Genomic DNA, 19,650 nt, shown 5'->3' with positions numbered 1-19,650 from the left:
AAGACAAATGCAGCAAAGATGAGAAAAGTTGGCATGAAAAAAAAGAAAAGAAGAAGGTTTCTGTGGGCACCAGAGCTGCATCAATTAAAAGAGACACATGCTGACAGGGCTGATCATCTAAATGAGTCAGCTTCTCACTGAGCTAAAGATCGTGATTGGTGCAACACACACACGCAACAAGTTCCAGGAACCTAACATTTAAAAACATCCTTTCATTTTAAAATATATTTTTTTAAAACATACTCATAAGGAGTGTATCTGTTCTGCTGAAATGTCCCTTCACTGATTATTCAAGTCAAATTAGTGATGCAATACTGGGAAATGTTTGAAAGCAAGTTTATCACAGTTAACATTAGTGTTGAACAGGTTTAAAATACGATAAAACTATAGAATATACAAATATTTATATGAAACAGAGAATACATTTATTAATAAAAACATTATAAATAATACAGAATTAAATTATTGCACAATAGCAGTAATTATGTAAATCGAGGTCTCAAACTCAACTGGAACTGAAAGCCAGTGAGAGGAAGTGGGTGTTAAGCAATGTTTAAACACGAATGTATAAGCTGCTCCTGAGATTAGGGGTAAGCCAATGCAAAGGCCTGGCTGGTTCCCCTCAGTGCTCAGGAATGATGGTGGAACAGTTCAAATTAATTAGGTGGTGCCAGCCCTTCTAAATATTTGTTTTTATTAATAAAACCGTAAAATGTATGCTGAATTTGAAAAGGAGACAGTGAACAGTGGCCAGTACTGAAGTAATGTGGTCAATTTCTCTTTTTCCAGTGGCTGGTAGAATAGAAAACTAAATAATAGAAAAATATCAAAGTCGTAGGGGTGATGAGGATTCCTTCACACTTTTACTAGTGATTTAACATATTTGTGAGACATGCGCTCTGGCCCCGGGGCTCATGTTAAACAAACTGTCACTTGCTTGACAGTTATTTTTTCAAAGGTGTCAGTCAGTAAACTGTTATCTGGTTCACTGGATTAACATCTTCACATTCTGACACCAAACTGCAGCAGGAAAAGTAATGATGCATGTTAGTGCTGTGACTTTTTGTCCTAACTGCTATTAACACAGCTTAAGAGGTCGTCGCTGTTATTGCTCTCACTTTAGACTGAGGTATTTTGCTTCGAGCAACACGATGGAAAGAATCACAAATATGTATTAGAAAATGTATGCCTGCGGCAACCAGACGCTCCTGATTGGCTGCATAAATCATTTTAGTGGCTGCACCATCGAGGCATCAAGTCCAGCCCCTGGTCGGGTCTGCCTTCTGGGCCGGTAGCAGAAGTGTGACATGTCTTGCAGACTGCTGCACTTTGGCTGTGCCTCAGGTGAGACGTACCTGGGATCCACCAGCAACGGGAACCTGGAATGTGAAGAGGTTGGCAACCAGACCCTCTAATGGGAAGTTCAGGCTATCGATGTGGACGGTGTAGATCAGACCCAAGCAGCCCTGCGAGAGACACCAGTGAAATACTAGTAAGACATGGATACACACAGAGGATAACTACATTAATATTGAAGCTCATTGTTAATCATTGTCTGCTTTTACTCTATCTGGGCCATGAGACAAGAATGGTTAGGCGTCATAGCTCAGTTTATTTAGCTCATTCTAATAGCGGAGCACTTATTGCCTTAGATAGCATGACTCAATGTGATCAACTTTGGAATGAAAAGATCTGACGTACGTAGGCTTTACTGTCTTATACTATCTCGTTCACTTTACTCAAGTATGTAAAAAAAAATATCTGAATATTCCTTCTGGACAAGACAGAAAAATATTTTCAATCAAGATTTAATCACGTCGTGTCTTATTACCCGGAATATTTCGGGATAATCCAGCCTGGTCACGAGAATGAGACTCTTTGGTGCAAACACTTGAGCTGGCTGGATCAGTCCATCCTCTTCTGCCTCCTCATCTTCATCTTCGTCAGCCTCGATACTCTTTGATCCCTGAAATATCAAAAAACAAGCACAAAAAAACACAATTTCAGTTGAAGAGTTCATCACTGAGGCATGGAGAATAGACCTCGAATGAAGATCAGCATGGTTCATGAAACAAAGATTCTCAGTCAACAAAATCATGAAATGTGTAGCCTACATAGGCAACTGGAATTAATGGTGTTTCTTGAAGTAGCCACTGGAACTTAATTTATCTCGTGAAAATACTGAATAATGTGTATTAATACTGACTAATGTTTATTGCAGAGCCTGATTGTTGAATTCATAATTATAGTTACTTATAGTAAAACTGTATGTTTGATGTAAATGATCAAGTCTTAATTGCATATCATGACAGTTTGACAACAGAGTATGACATCGCTTAGAAATATTACTAATAATTGCCTTTTTTTTTTTTTTACGGCCGATGCATTGGTATTAAAAACATTTTTAACTATCTAATATCATATTGGAATACGCCTCCAAAAATCCATACCTAATGCGGCCTTCTATTGTGGATTAAAAAAAATTAAATCCAAATCAATTGAGTACCGGAAAAGTTGGTTGTACAAACAAAAATATCTACTTCCAAATATTCCTAAAAATGCTCTGTTGTGTCAAGAGAGGATAAACACTTTTATGAAAGTTTTAATTAATTAATCTCATTTCCCAAACAGTCCCTTTACAGTTTTTGATCCCAGTCGATTAACTGAATGAACACAACACGTTTAATACAATTACAATGAGGTTAATGAAAGATCTCCCTTGAAAGAGGCAAGAATCCCAATTTAAGTAATTGTAATTGTAGGCAATAATGCAGTTTAAAATCCGATTTTGAACAGACTTTAACAATTACAGAATTCAGATCAAATTAACTCTATTTTGTCACTGTCAAATATTTTATCGACCTCTACCCCAACAATTCTATACGGGCAGCAATCTGGTTCTAATTGAGATCTAAATTTCTATTGAGAATCCCTGTGCTCTATCCGAGCACTGATTCACCGACCTCTTCACGCTCATTCCAAACTAAAGCCCTTATCCCAATCTGGTATATTTCTCCAGGCAGTGAAAACATGCCATAAGTGCTTCAGTGTCTCAGGACTGAGGAGCACGGGATCAAAATATCTCATTCAGATGAAGGTCACATTTCACCATTATTCTTAAGATTTGGTTCAATTATTAGACAAAATACATTCCTGCGCCGCCTGTCTGGACTCCCCTGGAATCCAACCGGGCAGATAAGGATGTGGGTTTAGAGGCTAAAGACTGTCCAAACACCCTCACGTTTCTAGAAGCCTCGTCAGAGCCATGAACTGAATCCAGGGAGTAGTGTTTACTTTGCAGGAACAAGTCTGTATGAGGTCAAATATAGGCTCATCAAATTTCTAACACAAGACTGACAATTAAAGTAAGATGGAGCTGTGGTTGAGAAGTTAATCAAATCTAATGATTTATATATAGGTTGAATACGGTTTATACATATATAACAGTCTGTACTGTGCCTAAAGTGACCATGTCTTGGTCTAGTCACATACTTATCATAACTTTACACATAATATTCTTTTTTATTTTAGAAACACACGTATCAAGTTTATAGAGGGTTATGGTTGTATAAATATAGTAGCCAGAAATAAAACTTTGAAACAGGTTGTATGACTTTAGCGATCGAAGCTCAAGCGCATTACAGTTTGTACGAATCCAAAAAGGGTTGCTGCTCAAGGTGCTTGGTTCAGATGGGTTACACTGGGAGGCTATTCTAAGATCACATTTGGGTGGTAGTACAAGTGAACGCTTCTCTGCAGAGGAAACACTTTCACTCTGCGCAGTCAGACCATCTGTCTGTGCTACGAGCTGCGCACCCAACTATGTGGGTGAAATTACTAACTTGATGTTGTGCCCTTAAAACAATATTAAATACTGCGCCACTGAAATCAGACCAGATTTTTGTGGGTCAAAAGCATAATTACTTTCCACCGCCTCAAGATAGCAATGCACCAACATCTTGACTGATCGCATCACAGTTTAAGATCAGAATGCTTGTGGGTGTTCAGATGGTCTCAATATTGGCTCTGCGAGGGAAAAGTTTAAGGCCTTTGCATTTTTTTTGCAAAGGCTTTTCTTTTGGACAACCCTAATCTTCCATTAAATATTAAAGGCAGGGGAGAGAGGGACTGCTTTGTGAGAGTAAAGTTTAAATCCTCTTGATGACTGGGATTTGAGTGAGGATCGGAAAACAGTCAGTCTTCTACAATTTATAATTCAATGAGTAATTGCAGTAATTACTGTTGTGAAATTAGCAACTTTACAGCCTACTCTGTGCTCCAGAGCTAAAATAAACATTAAATGTGGAGTGTGTGATAAACAGTTTCAGGGTCTCACTAACAGCCTTACTAGTCCCCTAATAACAGTAAACAAAGACACAATTACTAAAACATTAGGCCCCATAATCATGTCTAAATCGGTTGTAAAGGACAAACCCTATGAACTCAACGGAGCAAGTGTGTGGAGACAGAAAACAGACAGGGATGAAAGAATGAAGACGATACACTGGTTTAATATTAAGACATTTTAAAAGCACAGGGACAGAGTCACCAACTAGTGGCAATCAATGACAAGCACAGCTATGGTGAGTGATTCTAATCCCATTTCTGTCACACTAACTCTAAACCAACCATCCTAACCTTAACCACTCATCTTGAGGGCTAACCCTGAACCCTGTCCCTCAAGAGTCATGAGTTTAAAACCCCACTTCAGTCTTCCCCCTAAAATAACCAACCAATCATCATAACCCTAACCACTCTACCTATATGTCCAAAAGTACCTGTCTTGGTTTGGCAACCTAGATTTCAGACGTTGAAAATCTTGCTTAAGAAAAACACATACGACACAAAACAGAACATTTTATGAACTGAAGTAGTCATCCAATTAAAGATTTACAATTTAAACAACCCAGATATGATTTGGTATGAAGGTGATACGGGGATGAAAAGCTAATACCTGACTGGAATCAGGCAGTGCATTATGACCCTAACCCTTTTGACTCACCATTACAACTGCCCAGAGGATGGAAGAGGGAATCGTCAAGATAATTTAATAGCCACTTAACTCTGGCCCAAACCCTTATCCTAGCTCTATCACAACCATAACCCTATCATATCCCTAATTCGCCCCATCATAACTCTAACTATATCTCAACCATAACCCTATCATAACCCTAACTCTATTACAATCATAACCCTAATCCTTGCCCTATCATAACCCTAAACCTATCACAACCCTAACCCTAAGTAGTAGGAGAAGAGTCGAGATGGAGAGAAGACAGCAAGAGATGGTAAATGTGCCACAAATACCACTTAGTGTGTCCGGAACACTTCTGGTCAAAGACATATGATTTCATATCTAGTTCACCAGGTAGGGGGGATGTTAGCTGTAACAGTGGGAGAGTTGTGAGTATCGGTGTTTGCAGCTGCACTGCCGGCCACGGGAAACTGATTAATCTTCTTGGCACGTTAGCGTTGCGCCAGCTTCCTGCCTTATTACATTTGTCCATACAGAGGAACTTAGCCTCTAAGATCTGAGGTTGGCTTACAAAGTGGATTTTTGTTGGATTGATTTATAATAATATTGATTTATATTTATATTGATTATGTTTGTTTAGCTCTAGCTATGAGGATAAAAGGATCGTCTTCGACACAGTAAAAGATGCTCTAGATTGTGTTGTTGCCATGTCAACCTGCCTCCATGTCTTTGGGGGGGGGGGGGGGGGGGGGGGGGCAGCTTTTATGGAGGAACACTGAAGGAAAGCGTGTGCTGGCTTTGATGTTGAGTTTAAGTATGAACAGTCTTTCTGCAGAACCGTTTACACCTAACCACTGGGCTATTTCTGGTTATTTTCTTCCCTTGATGTGGCAATCTTCTAATAAATCCAACCTCCCCTGATGCTTTTGAATCAGTGCGGAAAAATGTGCCCAGTGGTTCCAACAAATGTTTGTGTAATTACGGCCTGATTCACGCAACAAACAAAAACTGTGAAGTAACAAGAAAAGGAAGCGCTACTACTACACTGTTGACAATCAGCATTCCACCAAAGTGACTCTTACAGTTAATGAGAGCTGTCACAGATTGGTATCACAAAATGACTGCATTTTGACTGAACTTAAAATAAAATTACGCTGATCCAACAGGAATGTGATGGCCGACTGCCTTCCACATGTGAGAGGATGTGAAGTCACAGTGGGCAGAGCGACCAGAGTCATTTAAGGCCTCTAACGATGTCAAACACAATGAAACAATTAGCCTGGTATTCTGTGGGCTTTTGGCAGGGGGGGGGGGAGAAATTAACGAGATCACTCATATGTTCAAAAATGATCCTGTCCCAACAAACCTGTTGCAATCAATAATTTATGGGGGCGGTTTGAACATTGGTGCCAAAGCCGCCAATCTGCAATCAAACCCAATCTTCTACGCATGAGTAAATCATATGAAAGGCAGCGGAGAAGAGCACCGGCCCATCTTCTCTTTTATAACAGCATCCCCCGGCCAGCTCTCAATTTATTAGACTGGATCCACGCAGGCTTTTGTTTTCTACCAATGCATCAAATTCTGGAAGACATCTCACACGCGGCAGACATTCCTCAGAGTCACAAAAGTGCCAAAGACTGTAAAAAACAAAACAAAAAAAAAACAATAAGCCGAAAATGGAAAACAGAATGAAAACAATCACGAAGATATCCCCTATGGTCGCTAAGAGTCATGAGAGACACATGAGGATGAAAGTGACCTCATGCTCATCACTGAGTCCTCAGAACTGAGGATTATCACAGGGATGAGCTTAAGTGACCCTTATAAGGAGGATGAGGAGGATGTGATGCACAGACGTCTGATGGAGGGAACAGGTGATTCCACTTATCACCAGGCTGGCATGGTGGCAGAGTGGTTTGCACTGCTGCCTCACACTCCAACAGATTCTGGGATAAGCTACAGCTACTTGTGACCTTCAAATAAAAATTCATTCATTCAAATCAATTCAACTAGAATGGGCCTCAGTAGGGCTAGTACCTCTTCAAGCCCCTTAAAGTCAATCAAGATGCATCAATTTTTAGACACTCAGAGATATCGGTCCCCCCTTTTCCATCAAGAATGAATTATTCCCTGGGAAAAGTGGTGGAAATGTTGAAGATGTCCTGTTTCGCAATGTTAAAAAAAGTTATAAAACTCAAAAAATCCCTAGTTTAAGCCCCTTTGTCTGGATGCACTGCCAAAATCAGGAATTCTTTCTTGGTCCACGTCACATCTCTTCACCAGGTTTCCTAGAAATCTTTCCGGTAGTTTTTGAGTAGTCCTGCAGACAAACAATTAAACCCACTGACAAGAACAAAACCTCCTTGGGGGAAGAAATGAAAAGGGCCTTAAAACAGAGATGTTAAAGGACAGTTCAGTCAGTCATAGCATGTCCCCCCCCCCTCCTTGAGCGTGTGTGTGTGTGCATATGCGTTGCAGTCGTACCTGCAGGTTGACCTCGGCCTCGTAGAAAGTGAGGCAGGAGCAGAAGTGTCGATCTGACTCGATGTCCGTCAGCACAACTGTGAAGAAGGTGGGTGCTTTCCGATCCCTGGACAGCCTCCAACCTCCAGGCTGGCAGAACTGAAAAGATGTTCGAGAAAATATCATTACATGAGCCCAGCACATACGATAATTAACCCACACAGTCTGATATATAAAGTTATAATATATGTTTCAGTGGCTGAAGAAGAGACAGCTAAATCAGCGCGACATCTCTAGACATTTATGCAGAGAGCTGACTTCAAAGACAAACATTTCAATGTGTCTGTTGACATGTTGTAGTTGTAGTTATGTTTTGGACACTCTTGGCTGGCGACCTATTCAAACCTTAAATGGACAGGGCAGCAGCATATTCCAGTAGGTAGTTTAATCCTAATACCCCCACAGAGAGCTGAGACAGGATGTCCTGTTTGAGTCCAGCAGTCACGTCTGCAGAGCGGGAAGTGGCTTGTTCAGCAGACCAACATGCACGTCAACAATTTTAAATATGACGGAAGATGTTAAAATACCAGCCAGTCAAGGAATTAGGCGAATATCAGCTGAAATATTGTTTTAAATGTTTCCGTCAATTGGATTTCATTAGTCACCAATTAAGAAAAGGATATTGAAGTCAAAGTGAAGTGAACCATGTAAACCATCTATTGTTGAAATTCGAACTATCTGGATTACAGATTTGGTCGGAGACTTCTTGGCTTAGCTTTGGACACATATTGTGTTTCTTCATGAGTAAGTCGAGTCCTTCCAAAATATTCCTGGCAAAACTTCTTATTTATTTTTCCAACATCACGTTTATTGGGGATTTGAGGATGCAACACAAATCAACAATTTTCAATGGATCTCCAAACCCAGCAATATTTTTATCAAATTGTGGGCACAGAGGACGAGAGAGGCTGTCCTCATCATAAAAAGCCTCTTTAACAGGTTTTCATGTCTCTAAGCAGCAGTGTGAGTCATCACCAGTCCTGACAAAAAACATCTGCGAGCGCAGAATAAAAACCAGCTTCTCCTGATAAAGTGTTTTGTTCGACATATAAAGTTTATCAGTAAAATGATTCTAGATGGAGATTTTAGTTTCACATATTTTGTCAAGATTGACAAATATGTTGCCTTCACATAAGCAAGACAGTTGTACAAGTCAATAAAATGTACGAGCATGAAGAACCATGATAAACTATCATGTCAAAGCACCAAAAATAAGCAATTTATTATGAAGGAATTGATAAATGATCATTTGAACATGAGAGTGACAGAGGGCCAAAATATGGGATGCAGGCAGGCATTCAGTCATAGAGTGGATTGTTTGTGTCTGGTCTCTCTGTTTTTGCTGGAGGCCCAACTGGCCTGGCTCTGAAAACATTGTTTAGACTGCTCCTCAGGGGTTACACAAGGGATTACTGGACACATGGAGGAAGAGGAGAGGGCCGGCTAAAAGGAGGGGCGCGTGAGGGCAAAAACAGATGGATTGATGGACAGATGGATCCGTGTACAGCCAAAGAAAAATATACTGGCAAGGTAAGGTATCTGTGGCAGGAGAAGAAGAGGAGGAGGAGTAGACACAGAGAGGGAGAGAGAGAGAGAAAGGGGGGCAGTGGAGACGAGGACAGGGGAGGAGAGGAAATGGGGTAGGAAGGATTTGGCTTGTTCGACCTGGAAGATTGGACCAGGACGCCACCATCTTCCAGCAGATACAATAGCTCACAGGAAATCTGTTAAGCCTTCCTTGTGTGTGTGTTTGTGTATTTGTGTGTGTGTGTGTGTGTGTGCGTGTGTGTGTGTGTGTGTGTGTGTGTGTGTGAGAATGTGTGTATTGTGTATGTGAACGTGTGCATGTGTGTGTGTGTGGCCAGACAGAAGCCAAGGACAAGTCAGGATAACTGTGATCCTGTCATAAACTATTCCAACTATGCCATTCATTGTTGTCGAAAAGAATTAAAAACAAATTGGGAAGATCAGAGAAGATCACAGCTGATATAGCAAATGTGTGTGTCCATTGTACTGTATGTATGTGCATGCATGAGACATAACTGTAAAGGCGAGCAGGTTGCAGAGAGCATGTGGAGGCTCGATGATGTGAAGACGACATGAAATCAGTGCTTCACAACATTTTAGAAACAACTTATGGATGTCATCATCTAGTTTAAATGTTAGGGTTAGTGTAATGTAATAACAATGTTACAAATGGGGGCAATTCAAGGAAAAAGAAAAGGCATAAATCTGATCAAATTTTTATATATTTCCTCCCTTCTCGCCTTTTTATGTAACTCAAGCTTAAAAAATATTGTATCTGCATATGACTCATATGATTTTCAGTGTCAACTAAGCATGCATCCTAGACAAATATGTTTACATATAGGGCTTGCTGTTTACTTGTGAATAAACTATTTGAATCAGGTTGAGAGTCTCCATGGTTTCAGAAATCTGTCCTGCATTTCTGGAACTTTTGCAAAAAGCCTAGAAACATCTGCTGGGGCTGCACTGCTTTCCACTAATGTTGTTTATCATTTTAAATGTAACTATCCACAACCGTAAGTAAACAGAGATAATATGTTCATGCTATTGTTTAAAACTGGCATGAAAGAGTTGTCCAGTTCAATTCAAAAACACACACACACACACACACACACACACACACACACACACACACACACACACACACACACACACACACACACACACACACACACACACACACACACACAGTGTAAGCTAATCACTGACTGATGGCATCAAACACGAGCTGTGCAGTACATTCAGCTATAGAAATCCACCACACAGGGACAGGTGCGAGGATCACTGTATAACATTAGCCTTAATAAAGCCTGCACACCAACACACCATGCAAACACGCACGCACACAAAAGGACATCTATTCCAAAATTAGACCCAAGTCAAGTGACAAAGGAACTCTGGGACACACTCGCTGTATTGATGTCAAAGAGGAAACTGCTGCCCTGCGGCTAAATCCTCTGCATCACATGTGCTGCTCCCTGGCCGGACCAGCTCCCTCCACCACCACTTCACAGTTCACCTACTCATTCAGTGACACTGGATCTTCAGTCTGACCTGCTAAGCATCGTCCCAGCAGAGTGCTGCACCAAAGAAAAAACAACATCACACAGGATCAGGACAGGGTTGCATTCTTATTCGGTGACGAGGAATTAATCCCTGGTCACACCAGTGCAGGCTGGATATATAACTGGCAGCAGCAGCCATGACTAAAGATGACTCAGGACAAAGAGATGTAGAGGACAGTATCTGTGTTCAGAGTCAGCGTTATTTTTCTCTGGTCTGACACAGCTCAAAACAAGATAGGTAACAGATTTAAGGAGGTTTTACTATGACCCTAACATTTAAGATCCCTGTACTTGGGAGGAAATACAAACAGCCTTGAGGGGTCATAAAACCTTGAAAGCTTTCCCGTTGCGACAAATGAGCTCAATCCTATAATCCTTCCAGAGAAGGATTTATTTCATAATTTAGAGTTTCAAACCCAAAATGAAATCAGGCAAGTTCTACGTGCAAAGACTAAGCTCTGGCATCATCTAGGATGACCTAAGCTGAATGAGGAAATATCACTAAGAAAAGAAATGACATACAACGTAAACATTATAACAATTGAAACACTTAAAAATAAATTTAAAATAGGTAACACGCTGCCAGATAATCTCAAATCTTGGATCAGGTGTTAAGGAAAGTTAGTGAAGAAGAAATCAACAGATATAATCATAATCATCATCCTTTCAGACATTGCCTGAAGTGACTATCAATACAATGTGGTCAGAAAAACTTCAACAACAGATGTGCGCTACACCGTGTACTTCCATTAGGGTCTTCCTTACTCTTTCCCCTTGCACGTGGAAGAGACACATGCCAGGAAGACAACACAATGACGGAAAGTGAAGTGCAAGGTGTCAGGGGCCAGAGCGGGCCAGGCCGGGGGGGTGAGAAGGTCAGCGGCGTGTTGCCTGCCGAGCGCTCCGCACTTTATCAGGTCTTGCAGGATGAGCGTTGGACAAAACAAGCAGAGACGGCTGCTCCGGCCGAGCGGTTTGGCGCACAAACATGCATGTGTCTCATCTGTCTCCTTCACTCAAGGCTAGCGTGATGATTGCAAGAAACAACGCTGTCAACAAAATGACCGTAATAGCGCCCTTATCCAAACACTACTTAGCGGTCGCAGAGAATTAATTTCTGCGCCAAAGGTTATAACTCCATCCCTAGGAGCTGCGGCAACTGAGGTGGCATCTCCTACCCTCCATTTCCATTCTTCAACTTAGTCCCCCCCCCCTGTCACCAACACTCCTGGTTTCCTTTTACTGATATGTTATGCAATACGGGACGCATATGGTTCATTTTAGGCGTAGGTATTTTTAGACGACCATGATGAACCACAGTAAATAGAAAAATGTCTAGTCAGGCAGGACAGGAAGAGTCATCTAGCGAAGATTAGAAACAGCGCTGTACACAAAATTTCAAGCTTCATAAATGCCATATGTGTAGGAAACCTAACACTAGAAAAAGAGCCTACTACGATGTGTATTTTTAGCCCAAATGTAAAGTCCAACAACCCTGCTGAATTTCCACAACATCCCTCGGGAAGATTTGTTCACTCCGGGTTGAATACTTAGTCTATTTCAAAACACAGCATAAATTCAAAACACAACCCGTTCACCACATGCAACTTGAAAACAGAGATGCATAAATAAAAAAAGCAGCCTTTGGAGAATTGGACATTCCTACGATCAAAATCAATCTGCTGTCAGATCACTTCTACTTGCTCTCCCAAGTTCACGCCTGGAGCTAAACCTGAAGCATCTGTGTGACGCTCAGGCCAGGCGAGGAGGTCCCAAACAATAAATGGATTTTATGATGTGTGGGTTTTTGTCAAGATTAGGATAACAAACACTACATCATCCAAGGATTAATGAATTGAATCATAGTTCAGGGAAAAGTCTGCGGTGAAATATATTCTGGACAAAAAAATTCCCTAAATGGATCCAAGGAAAATCCCTGGATTTTCCCGTCACCGGTTGATACGAGGTTCTAGTAGTAAAATTTATATTAAAACCACTTGAGCAACAAGCAAAATGCAATAAATAACCACAAAGCTGTGATGAAATGTGTCAAAACTGAAGTAAGAACAGCGGTAAGATCAACTGTGTAAAGCGTGTGGCATTTCTGCTTAAACCATCAATGACTTAAAGAAGGAGTTGCCCCGTCATGTCTGGGCAGGCCTGCTTGTGCTACTCAGTTTATCACAGGCTGACGTTGCGTTAGCACACTGTGCTTTTCACTCGTGTTGGTCCTCTTGGCAGCCAGCGTATGAGGAATATAATTTTTGTCCTCCCCCTTCAGTGCAACTTCAAAATTAAACTGAAGTATCAACCTGGTACGTGCTTGTGCTTCTCATAAAAGCGTCTCCCACTGATGTAACTTTGCCCTTTTGCTCCGCATATAGAGCCGTGATGTCTCTGCAGGATCCTGCTACAGTTCAACCTCTGGCCTCCAAACCTAGACTGCCTGCAGCTACGCATTTGACCCTCGAGAACCTCCCCCAAATCTGCATGACTGTGACCAGGCCATGGATCTGAACTACTTAAATGATGTAGTATGAAGCACAGTAAAGGATCAACTACACTCAACATTACAAGTGAACGTGGAAATGGGCAGTGTAGCCAATAGTGAAAGTGACACGACTGTAGGACATTCTTCAATAATCACGGAACATTTTTAGGAGAGACTTTGAGAGTTGGACCACTGCTCTCGACGCGGACACTTTTGCCTCCTCCTCATGAGGTGCATTATCAGAACCTCCTCCACCATCACCATGCTTGTGGTCGACTCTCTACTGGTTGTATTGCTTAACAGCCATGTCAATGTAAAGGATGGATAGCAGTTGCCTAAGGTGGAACCTGAAGTTATGTCCAGACTGAATGCAAACTCCTTAGATCTCTGAATGATCCATGCCGTGCATTCCTGTCTGCAACGGTATCTTTTTCTAACCACTAGGGGCGCCAGAGCTGCCACGCACGACTGTTATTATTCTTTATTCAGTTCGGGTCAACATCAGATTGCTCCCCTCCCTCTAGTTACCTGCATCAGCTGCGAATATGTAAACATGGCTGGTTTTTCCTTCATCTGTAAAAAGTAAACACGAGACATGAAAACACACCTCTGGGCTCATGGAGTGATGAATGAAAGAGCAGGATAAACAGCTTTGTCCTGAGGTTGTATAGCGGTACAATGGCTGTCCTGCGTTTGACTGCTGAGCCCCGGCCTTTGGAGCACTGTAAGATAATGGCTGATAATGACCTGGCTGTGGAACAGGTGCTTCCTCCACCGCCTTGTGGGAGCTCTGGCAAAGTTATTCACTGCGGGCCTCAGTCTCACTTCTGCCCATAATAAGTTCAGTTGAAACCACAACAAGTTTAGTTCCTCTTCTGAGTAAACACTGATGTAGCGTGGAGAGTATATGAGAATATGTTCAGTATGCGACATACGTGATGAGGAACACAGAAGGGGCTGACGAGTTTCTGACTCCATCATAATGAATATGTTAATATGAGACTTCCTGCTCATGAAACCACATGCTACACCCACTGGAGAGGGTGACGTGTCGAAACCAGCGGCTTTATCTCACCAAGTATTTCTCTGAAGCTGAACAGCTGAAATCTGAAAATTACGAAAGTGAAATATTCTTATCCCGGAATTTCTCACAGCTGCGTGGATAGTACACAGGAGGAGACAGCTCTCAGAGTAGAGAAGAAAAAAAAGAAGACTGTGCATAGTATAGTGGGAACACTTGGCACCTGGCCACAGGAGCTCCACATACTGTGCTGTACAAAAACAACAACAAGGGGAGGTGGTCTGTGAAGTATCTTGGACGCGTCCTCACATCCCCTCTCACCAGTCCTCCAAGTGCTCATACTATGTGAATGCAATCCAAGCATTTTTATGAATGACTGCTTAGAGTACATATCACATGTGTAGGTCACGATCGAAGAAACGCAGATGTTCCTTTGCTTCTCCTACAGTGATGTATTAAGTAGCTTGATGTTCAGAGTAGTTTGAGGCATCGAACTTGAAATTTAGAGAAACCTTTCCACCAATCCACAGGCTCTGTACCAATTTATTCCACTGTGGCATACATTTTCTATTAGTTCCAGGTGGTTTATTGGCACCACCAATTCTCCTTCATAGATCAAATTTGTAAAAATCTTAAGTTGTTGGATGAGTTGTTAAGAAACAAGACATGACATCATATCTACAGTATAAATGAATACAGCTACACCAATACCAGGGTCCAGAGGTAGTACCCGCTACTCACCAAATGGGAGTAAAAATGTCATCCCTACAACAGATAAAGCATGCTGACTATGTTAAGCAATTTCAACATTGCAATAGCTCAACAAAAGACACATGATTGTGTTAGTCTTGGTGCCAGGGAACTGTAAGCACTAAGGTCTAAAAGAGACTGAGAGTACTGGCAGCAAATTGCTTGATCTATGGGAAACACTGTCCCATAGATCAATGGCAAGGGAAGGGAAAAATATAATGATGGCAGATTGACCAAAACGGGCACCACAGTGATGTGGTAGTTAGCCCTTACAGCAAGAAGGTTCCTGGTTACAATCCTGGTTTGGCCAGGGTCTTCTCCGGGACTTCTGGTTTACGCAGTCCAAAAAGATGCAGATTGGGGTTATGGTGATTGGAGTCGTCAAATCGATTGAATGTGTGAATGTGTGAATGTGAATATATGTTTGTATGTTGACCCCTGCGATATGCTGGTTACCAGTCCAGGAAGTGCCCCGCCTCTCGCCTAATGTCAGCTGGGATTTACTCTAGATCTCCCCACAACCCTCAAAGAATCAGCTGTAAAGATAATGAATGGATGGATGGACCAAAAACTTTGACTTGAAAGCATTCAAATCATAAAATCTAAAATGCACTCCCTCTGCAGATAACATTGTTTTTCGCTAAAGAAGCACAGCGACATCAGCACTTTGAAAGCACAGCTGGATATGTACAGTGTGTTCATGATTCAACACAAACACACCTTGTTGCAGACTGTGTTTGAGTGTAGCCATACCTGTGGTTTCATAGCGGTAAACGTGAACATGAGGATAAGACTAAAGGCCTCCAGGAGCCCTGCTGCTCCATAAACCCAGAGAGACTAACAGGGTTTGACAACAGACCAACACTACCCTCCTTTCAGTCCCAAACTCTTACTAGTAGAGCTGTCGACGAATAACAGCAATATAATGTATTACTGCACAATGTTATTATGCTGTCAGCAGCTAAGACTGTTCCAAAGAATCTGAAAATGTTTCCCCTGCTGCCCGAGTCAATACCCGAATGTCTTCTTAAGTGAAACTCAGCAGGCTCAGCACACAGCAGTTCGGGCCAGATCACTGCTACGCCAGCACAAGACGGAACCATTACAGCAGGACTTTTTTGATTTGGCAAGTCTTGTTTTAGTGCCTCAACACCGAGGAAAACACCTGAAACTAGACATATTAACATCTGCATACAGCAGGCAGTACTGGGATTTATTTCTAAATTAAGGTAAGTAAACGGGTCTCCAAGGATCTCATAAATTCACCTCCGGCAGAAATAGAGGAACTATATATACATTGTATGGAGGCAATTAGCAGTGTGGATTGCTGCAGCTATAAGAATGTAGGTGTAAGAATGAGCGCTATGTCACCAGGGTTTTGCCCTGGTATCAGCAGCAGTCAGCATTTTCTATACCAGCAACAGTGGAATTCACCAGTAGCCAGAGGGAGGAATGTCAGGAGGCAGCCAGCTTTTTAAACGGGAAGGCGGAAATGTACAGGATGGCTGAGGTATCCCAAAACATAGCTCTTTCAACTGTTCCTCTGGCTCCTGGCACCATTTCACAACTGCACGTATATCTGGGTGAACATAGAGTTGTTTTTGTCTTTTTTTTTCAATTTGTGTGGCCGTACTTAACATGCCTATTTGGAATGGGCTGTATTCTTGGCCTGTGGTAACGCTGGTTGCATCTTTCTGAAACTGTACGTAGTAATTGAGCAAAAGCAAGTAAAGAGAGACTCCAGGAGTAGGTCAACAGAACCTTGATGCCGCGCCGCCGCTTCTGCAAAGAGCTGTTCACCAAGTTCAGTGAAGCTCGCCTTGATATGCAGAACCTCAAACCAGAGAATCAGTTGTTATTGCCATGATTGCGCTGTTGTCATGATCAACCAAGTCCATTAAGTTGATGAGTCCTGGCGCTGCCACAGAACGCTAGTCACCTGTTTATTCAAAGTTTCCAAACCGCACCAAAATTTCGACACTGCATCTCCCTGGGACCTTCACAAAACACATGCAAAGTGCGAACACAATAAGGTGAATGGTTCTCAAGATATGCGAGTCACATACACACAGACAGACAGACAGACAGACAGACAGACAGACAGACAGACAGACAGAGATATTTTTGAATTATTAGAAAGAATGGTAGTTTTCTATTTCTAACTCATTCCCTTTGGTCTATCAGGAGGAGAACAACTAAATTCAAAGTGTCTGTGACTGAATAACAAGGGAAATCACACTTTTTTACTATTACGAAAATAGATATATAAACAAGAAACCATTGAGACGGATTTACTGTATTTCATGTTAAAGTTCTGAGTGTGTGCACTCTCCAGCGTGCCGCGGCTTGATTTCATCCTGTGTATTCCCATTTCCTGGTGAGCTCACAGCACTTTTCAGCCTGGAAAGTCCTGCCTGCTTGACAGCCCCAGCTTTGTTTCCTGATGTGTTTAGCTTCACTGGCACACGGAGCATTGATTACTCATGTGTGGATCTTCCTGACAAACACATGATCCCATTCTCCCCCCCGGCTGTAACAGCATCCTGCCATGTGGAATGCACTGTTTAATTTTTCTCGCATAGTTTTTACAAACAGCGGGAGACCGACGTGCAGCGCGACATGTCAGGTTTATGGTCACTTGAGTGAGTCCATCAAGTGATACATCTCGGATGCATTCTTTCATCTCCTTGTGGTTTGGCCCGGAGCCTGAAAGTGAATAATCGAGGCTGTTGATTGTGAACAATGCAGTTAAGCCTTGTCATGATTTGCTGCCCAGAGAACAAGGCCAGATGAGTGACTCTTCACAGCAATGAGCATATTTCTTTTCTCCAGTGAACTGAACCTGACCTAAGCCAAGGGGCTCAGGTCAAACTGGAGTCAGGTCTTCAACTGGAGCAGACAATTTCTTTTAGTGAAACATTATGTATAAAGACGCCTTTTTTTTTAAATGTTCTTCCAACTTTTCCACCCTGGCAGTCAACTATCCACAAGACACCAACAGTTTACAAATTTTCTGAACAAATCAAGCGCCCTTACTGGAAGCGCGAGGCACGTTCTTCACTACAGCAGGAATTTGGGGAAATGGGAGGAGTTGGAGTAACAACAGAAACGAAACCAGCGTTTACAGTTTGGTCAAGTCAGGACAGTTCCTTCAACTGAGGAAGTTGAGCCCCAAGAGGACATTTCACAATTTTTATGTGTACACATTACTGCTGGGAGAAAAAAAACACAGGGATATAAAGAGGCTTCACGTATGCAGCATCTGTGTCTATGATGTAGTGAGCTTTCATAATGATGCTGAAGTATATTAAAGTCTATGTATTTACTACATGTTTAAAGTCGAATACAGACAGAACAATCTCTTCTGAGGGTTGAGTTACTCAGCCAAGCAGTTTGAGCTCAAGGAAGCTTCTCCCTATGACAAATGACATGTTTAAAGTTGCACGGTTACTTCTCAAAGTCAAAACTTATTCACAGTAGAACAAACACTACTGCACCTCTCTGACTGATCTCTGACCTCTTGCCACTGATAACAGTTTTTCCGATGAAACTGTTCTTTCAGTTTGTGATGATCCAACACCTTATTTTTTCCAATCATCTGTATCTCTGAATTCTCTAGAACATGGCATCAATATATTTTCCATATGATGAAAAAAATCCAAAACAAAACTTTTTCCACAAAAGCTGCCTTGCACATGTACAATGTCCCTACCATATACAATTATGATACTATAGGCATATAAAGGGTGAAAACAAAGCATTATCATTCGAGGGTTAAAGGGTTTAAATCACAGTTGTTGCAAATACCTCACATTTTGGAGCCACCAGCTGAAGATATTTAAACCACCATTATAAGAATGTACTCCTCCCTGATTAAAATATGGATTGCAGAAGAAAATGTCTTAAAGGATTGTTAGGTCAGACAATTTTAAATTGGTCAAAGAGCAGAGATGCAAAGGTGGAGCTGAGGGGGGATGAGAAAGCAGTAACCACCAATTCTTTATAAAACAGAATGATTCTCCTGTTAATTTACAAATACAAACACTGCAAATAAAATCACCTCTTTCACTCAGTAACAATTATGACTACAAGTATAAATCTGAGTTAGCAGAGGGACAGAAAAGCAAATGACCGACATGGTATGCAGTCAGGGAAACAGCTCTGCGTGGTTCGCTGACTGAGTGGAACAGAAAACCCACATCACATCATGTGTGTTGGACTCGACCAATAAAGGACGGCTATTGTTCGGCGCTGCAGCATCTCACCCACAGCCACACCATGTGGGACTACGCAGAGATGCAGCGGTCTGTATATTAGGGTAAAACTCCCACTGTTTTTACTGCTAAATGCCACAAGCCTTTAAAGGTAAGGTAAGGATAGGTCACCTGCAGACTTTGAAAACAAAGGGAGAGATAGTCGAGGAGTATGGAGGACCATACATGACTTAAGTAAAAATAAATAAATAAATAAATGTATAAATAAATACAGAAATAAATAAATAAATAAAAAATTAAATAAATAAATTAATACAGAAAAAAATAAATAAATATGTTAATACCAAAATAAATGTTTTAAATATATTTGCACATTTATTTATTCCCTGATACATTTCCTTTTCATTTGCAGTGTCCTTATGCTAATGAGAAAGGCGGGCCTAACCGCAGTCTCATGCAGGATTGGTCACAGGAGTGTAATGATCCAGCCCTACTACTTCTGCCTCTCAATGCTGGTGTCCAGCAGCTGTTTGCAGCGTTGAGCCAGTTCACACTTAAAATGAATTAATTCAAGTTCAGAG

At 41.6% G+C, this 19,650-nt stretch overlaps 1 protein-coding gene across 2 annotated transcripts in view; it reads right to left on the bottom strand.

The window, feature by feature from the left end:
• Positions 1 to 19,650, bottom strand: part of sbf2 (SET binding factor 2) — a 91,106-nt gene that overhangs the window by 51,616 nt on the left and 19,840 nt on the right. For both annotated transcript variants that reach the window (XM_053413914.1, XM_053413990.1), the window contains exons 3-5: positions 7,463 to 7,600; positions 1,832 to 1,966; positions 1,356 to 1,466 (exon numbers count right to left, since the gene is read on the bottom strand). In XM_053413914.1, the coding sequence (XP_053269889.1) occupies positions 1,356 to 1,466; positions 1,832 to 1,966; positions 7,463 to 7,600 (384 nt within the window). The remainder of the gene's footprint in view (positions 1 to 1,355; positions 1,467 to 1,831; positions 1,967 to 7,462; positions 7,601 to 19,650) is intronic.

This window comes from Pleuronectes platessa, chromosome 1 (genome assembly GCF_947347685.1).
Source record: "Pleuronectes platessa chromosome 1, fPlePla1.1, whole genome shotgun sequence".
NCBI lineage: Eukaryota > Metazoa > Chordata > Actinopteri > Pleuronectiformes > Pleuronectidae > Pleuronectes > Pleuronectes platessa.
The sequence above is the reverse complement of the archived record's forward strand: the minus strand, read 5'-3'. Positions and strand labels throughout refer to the sequence as shown.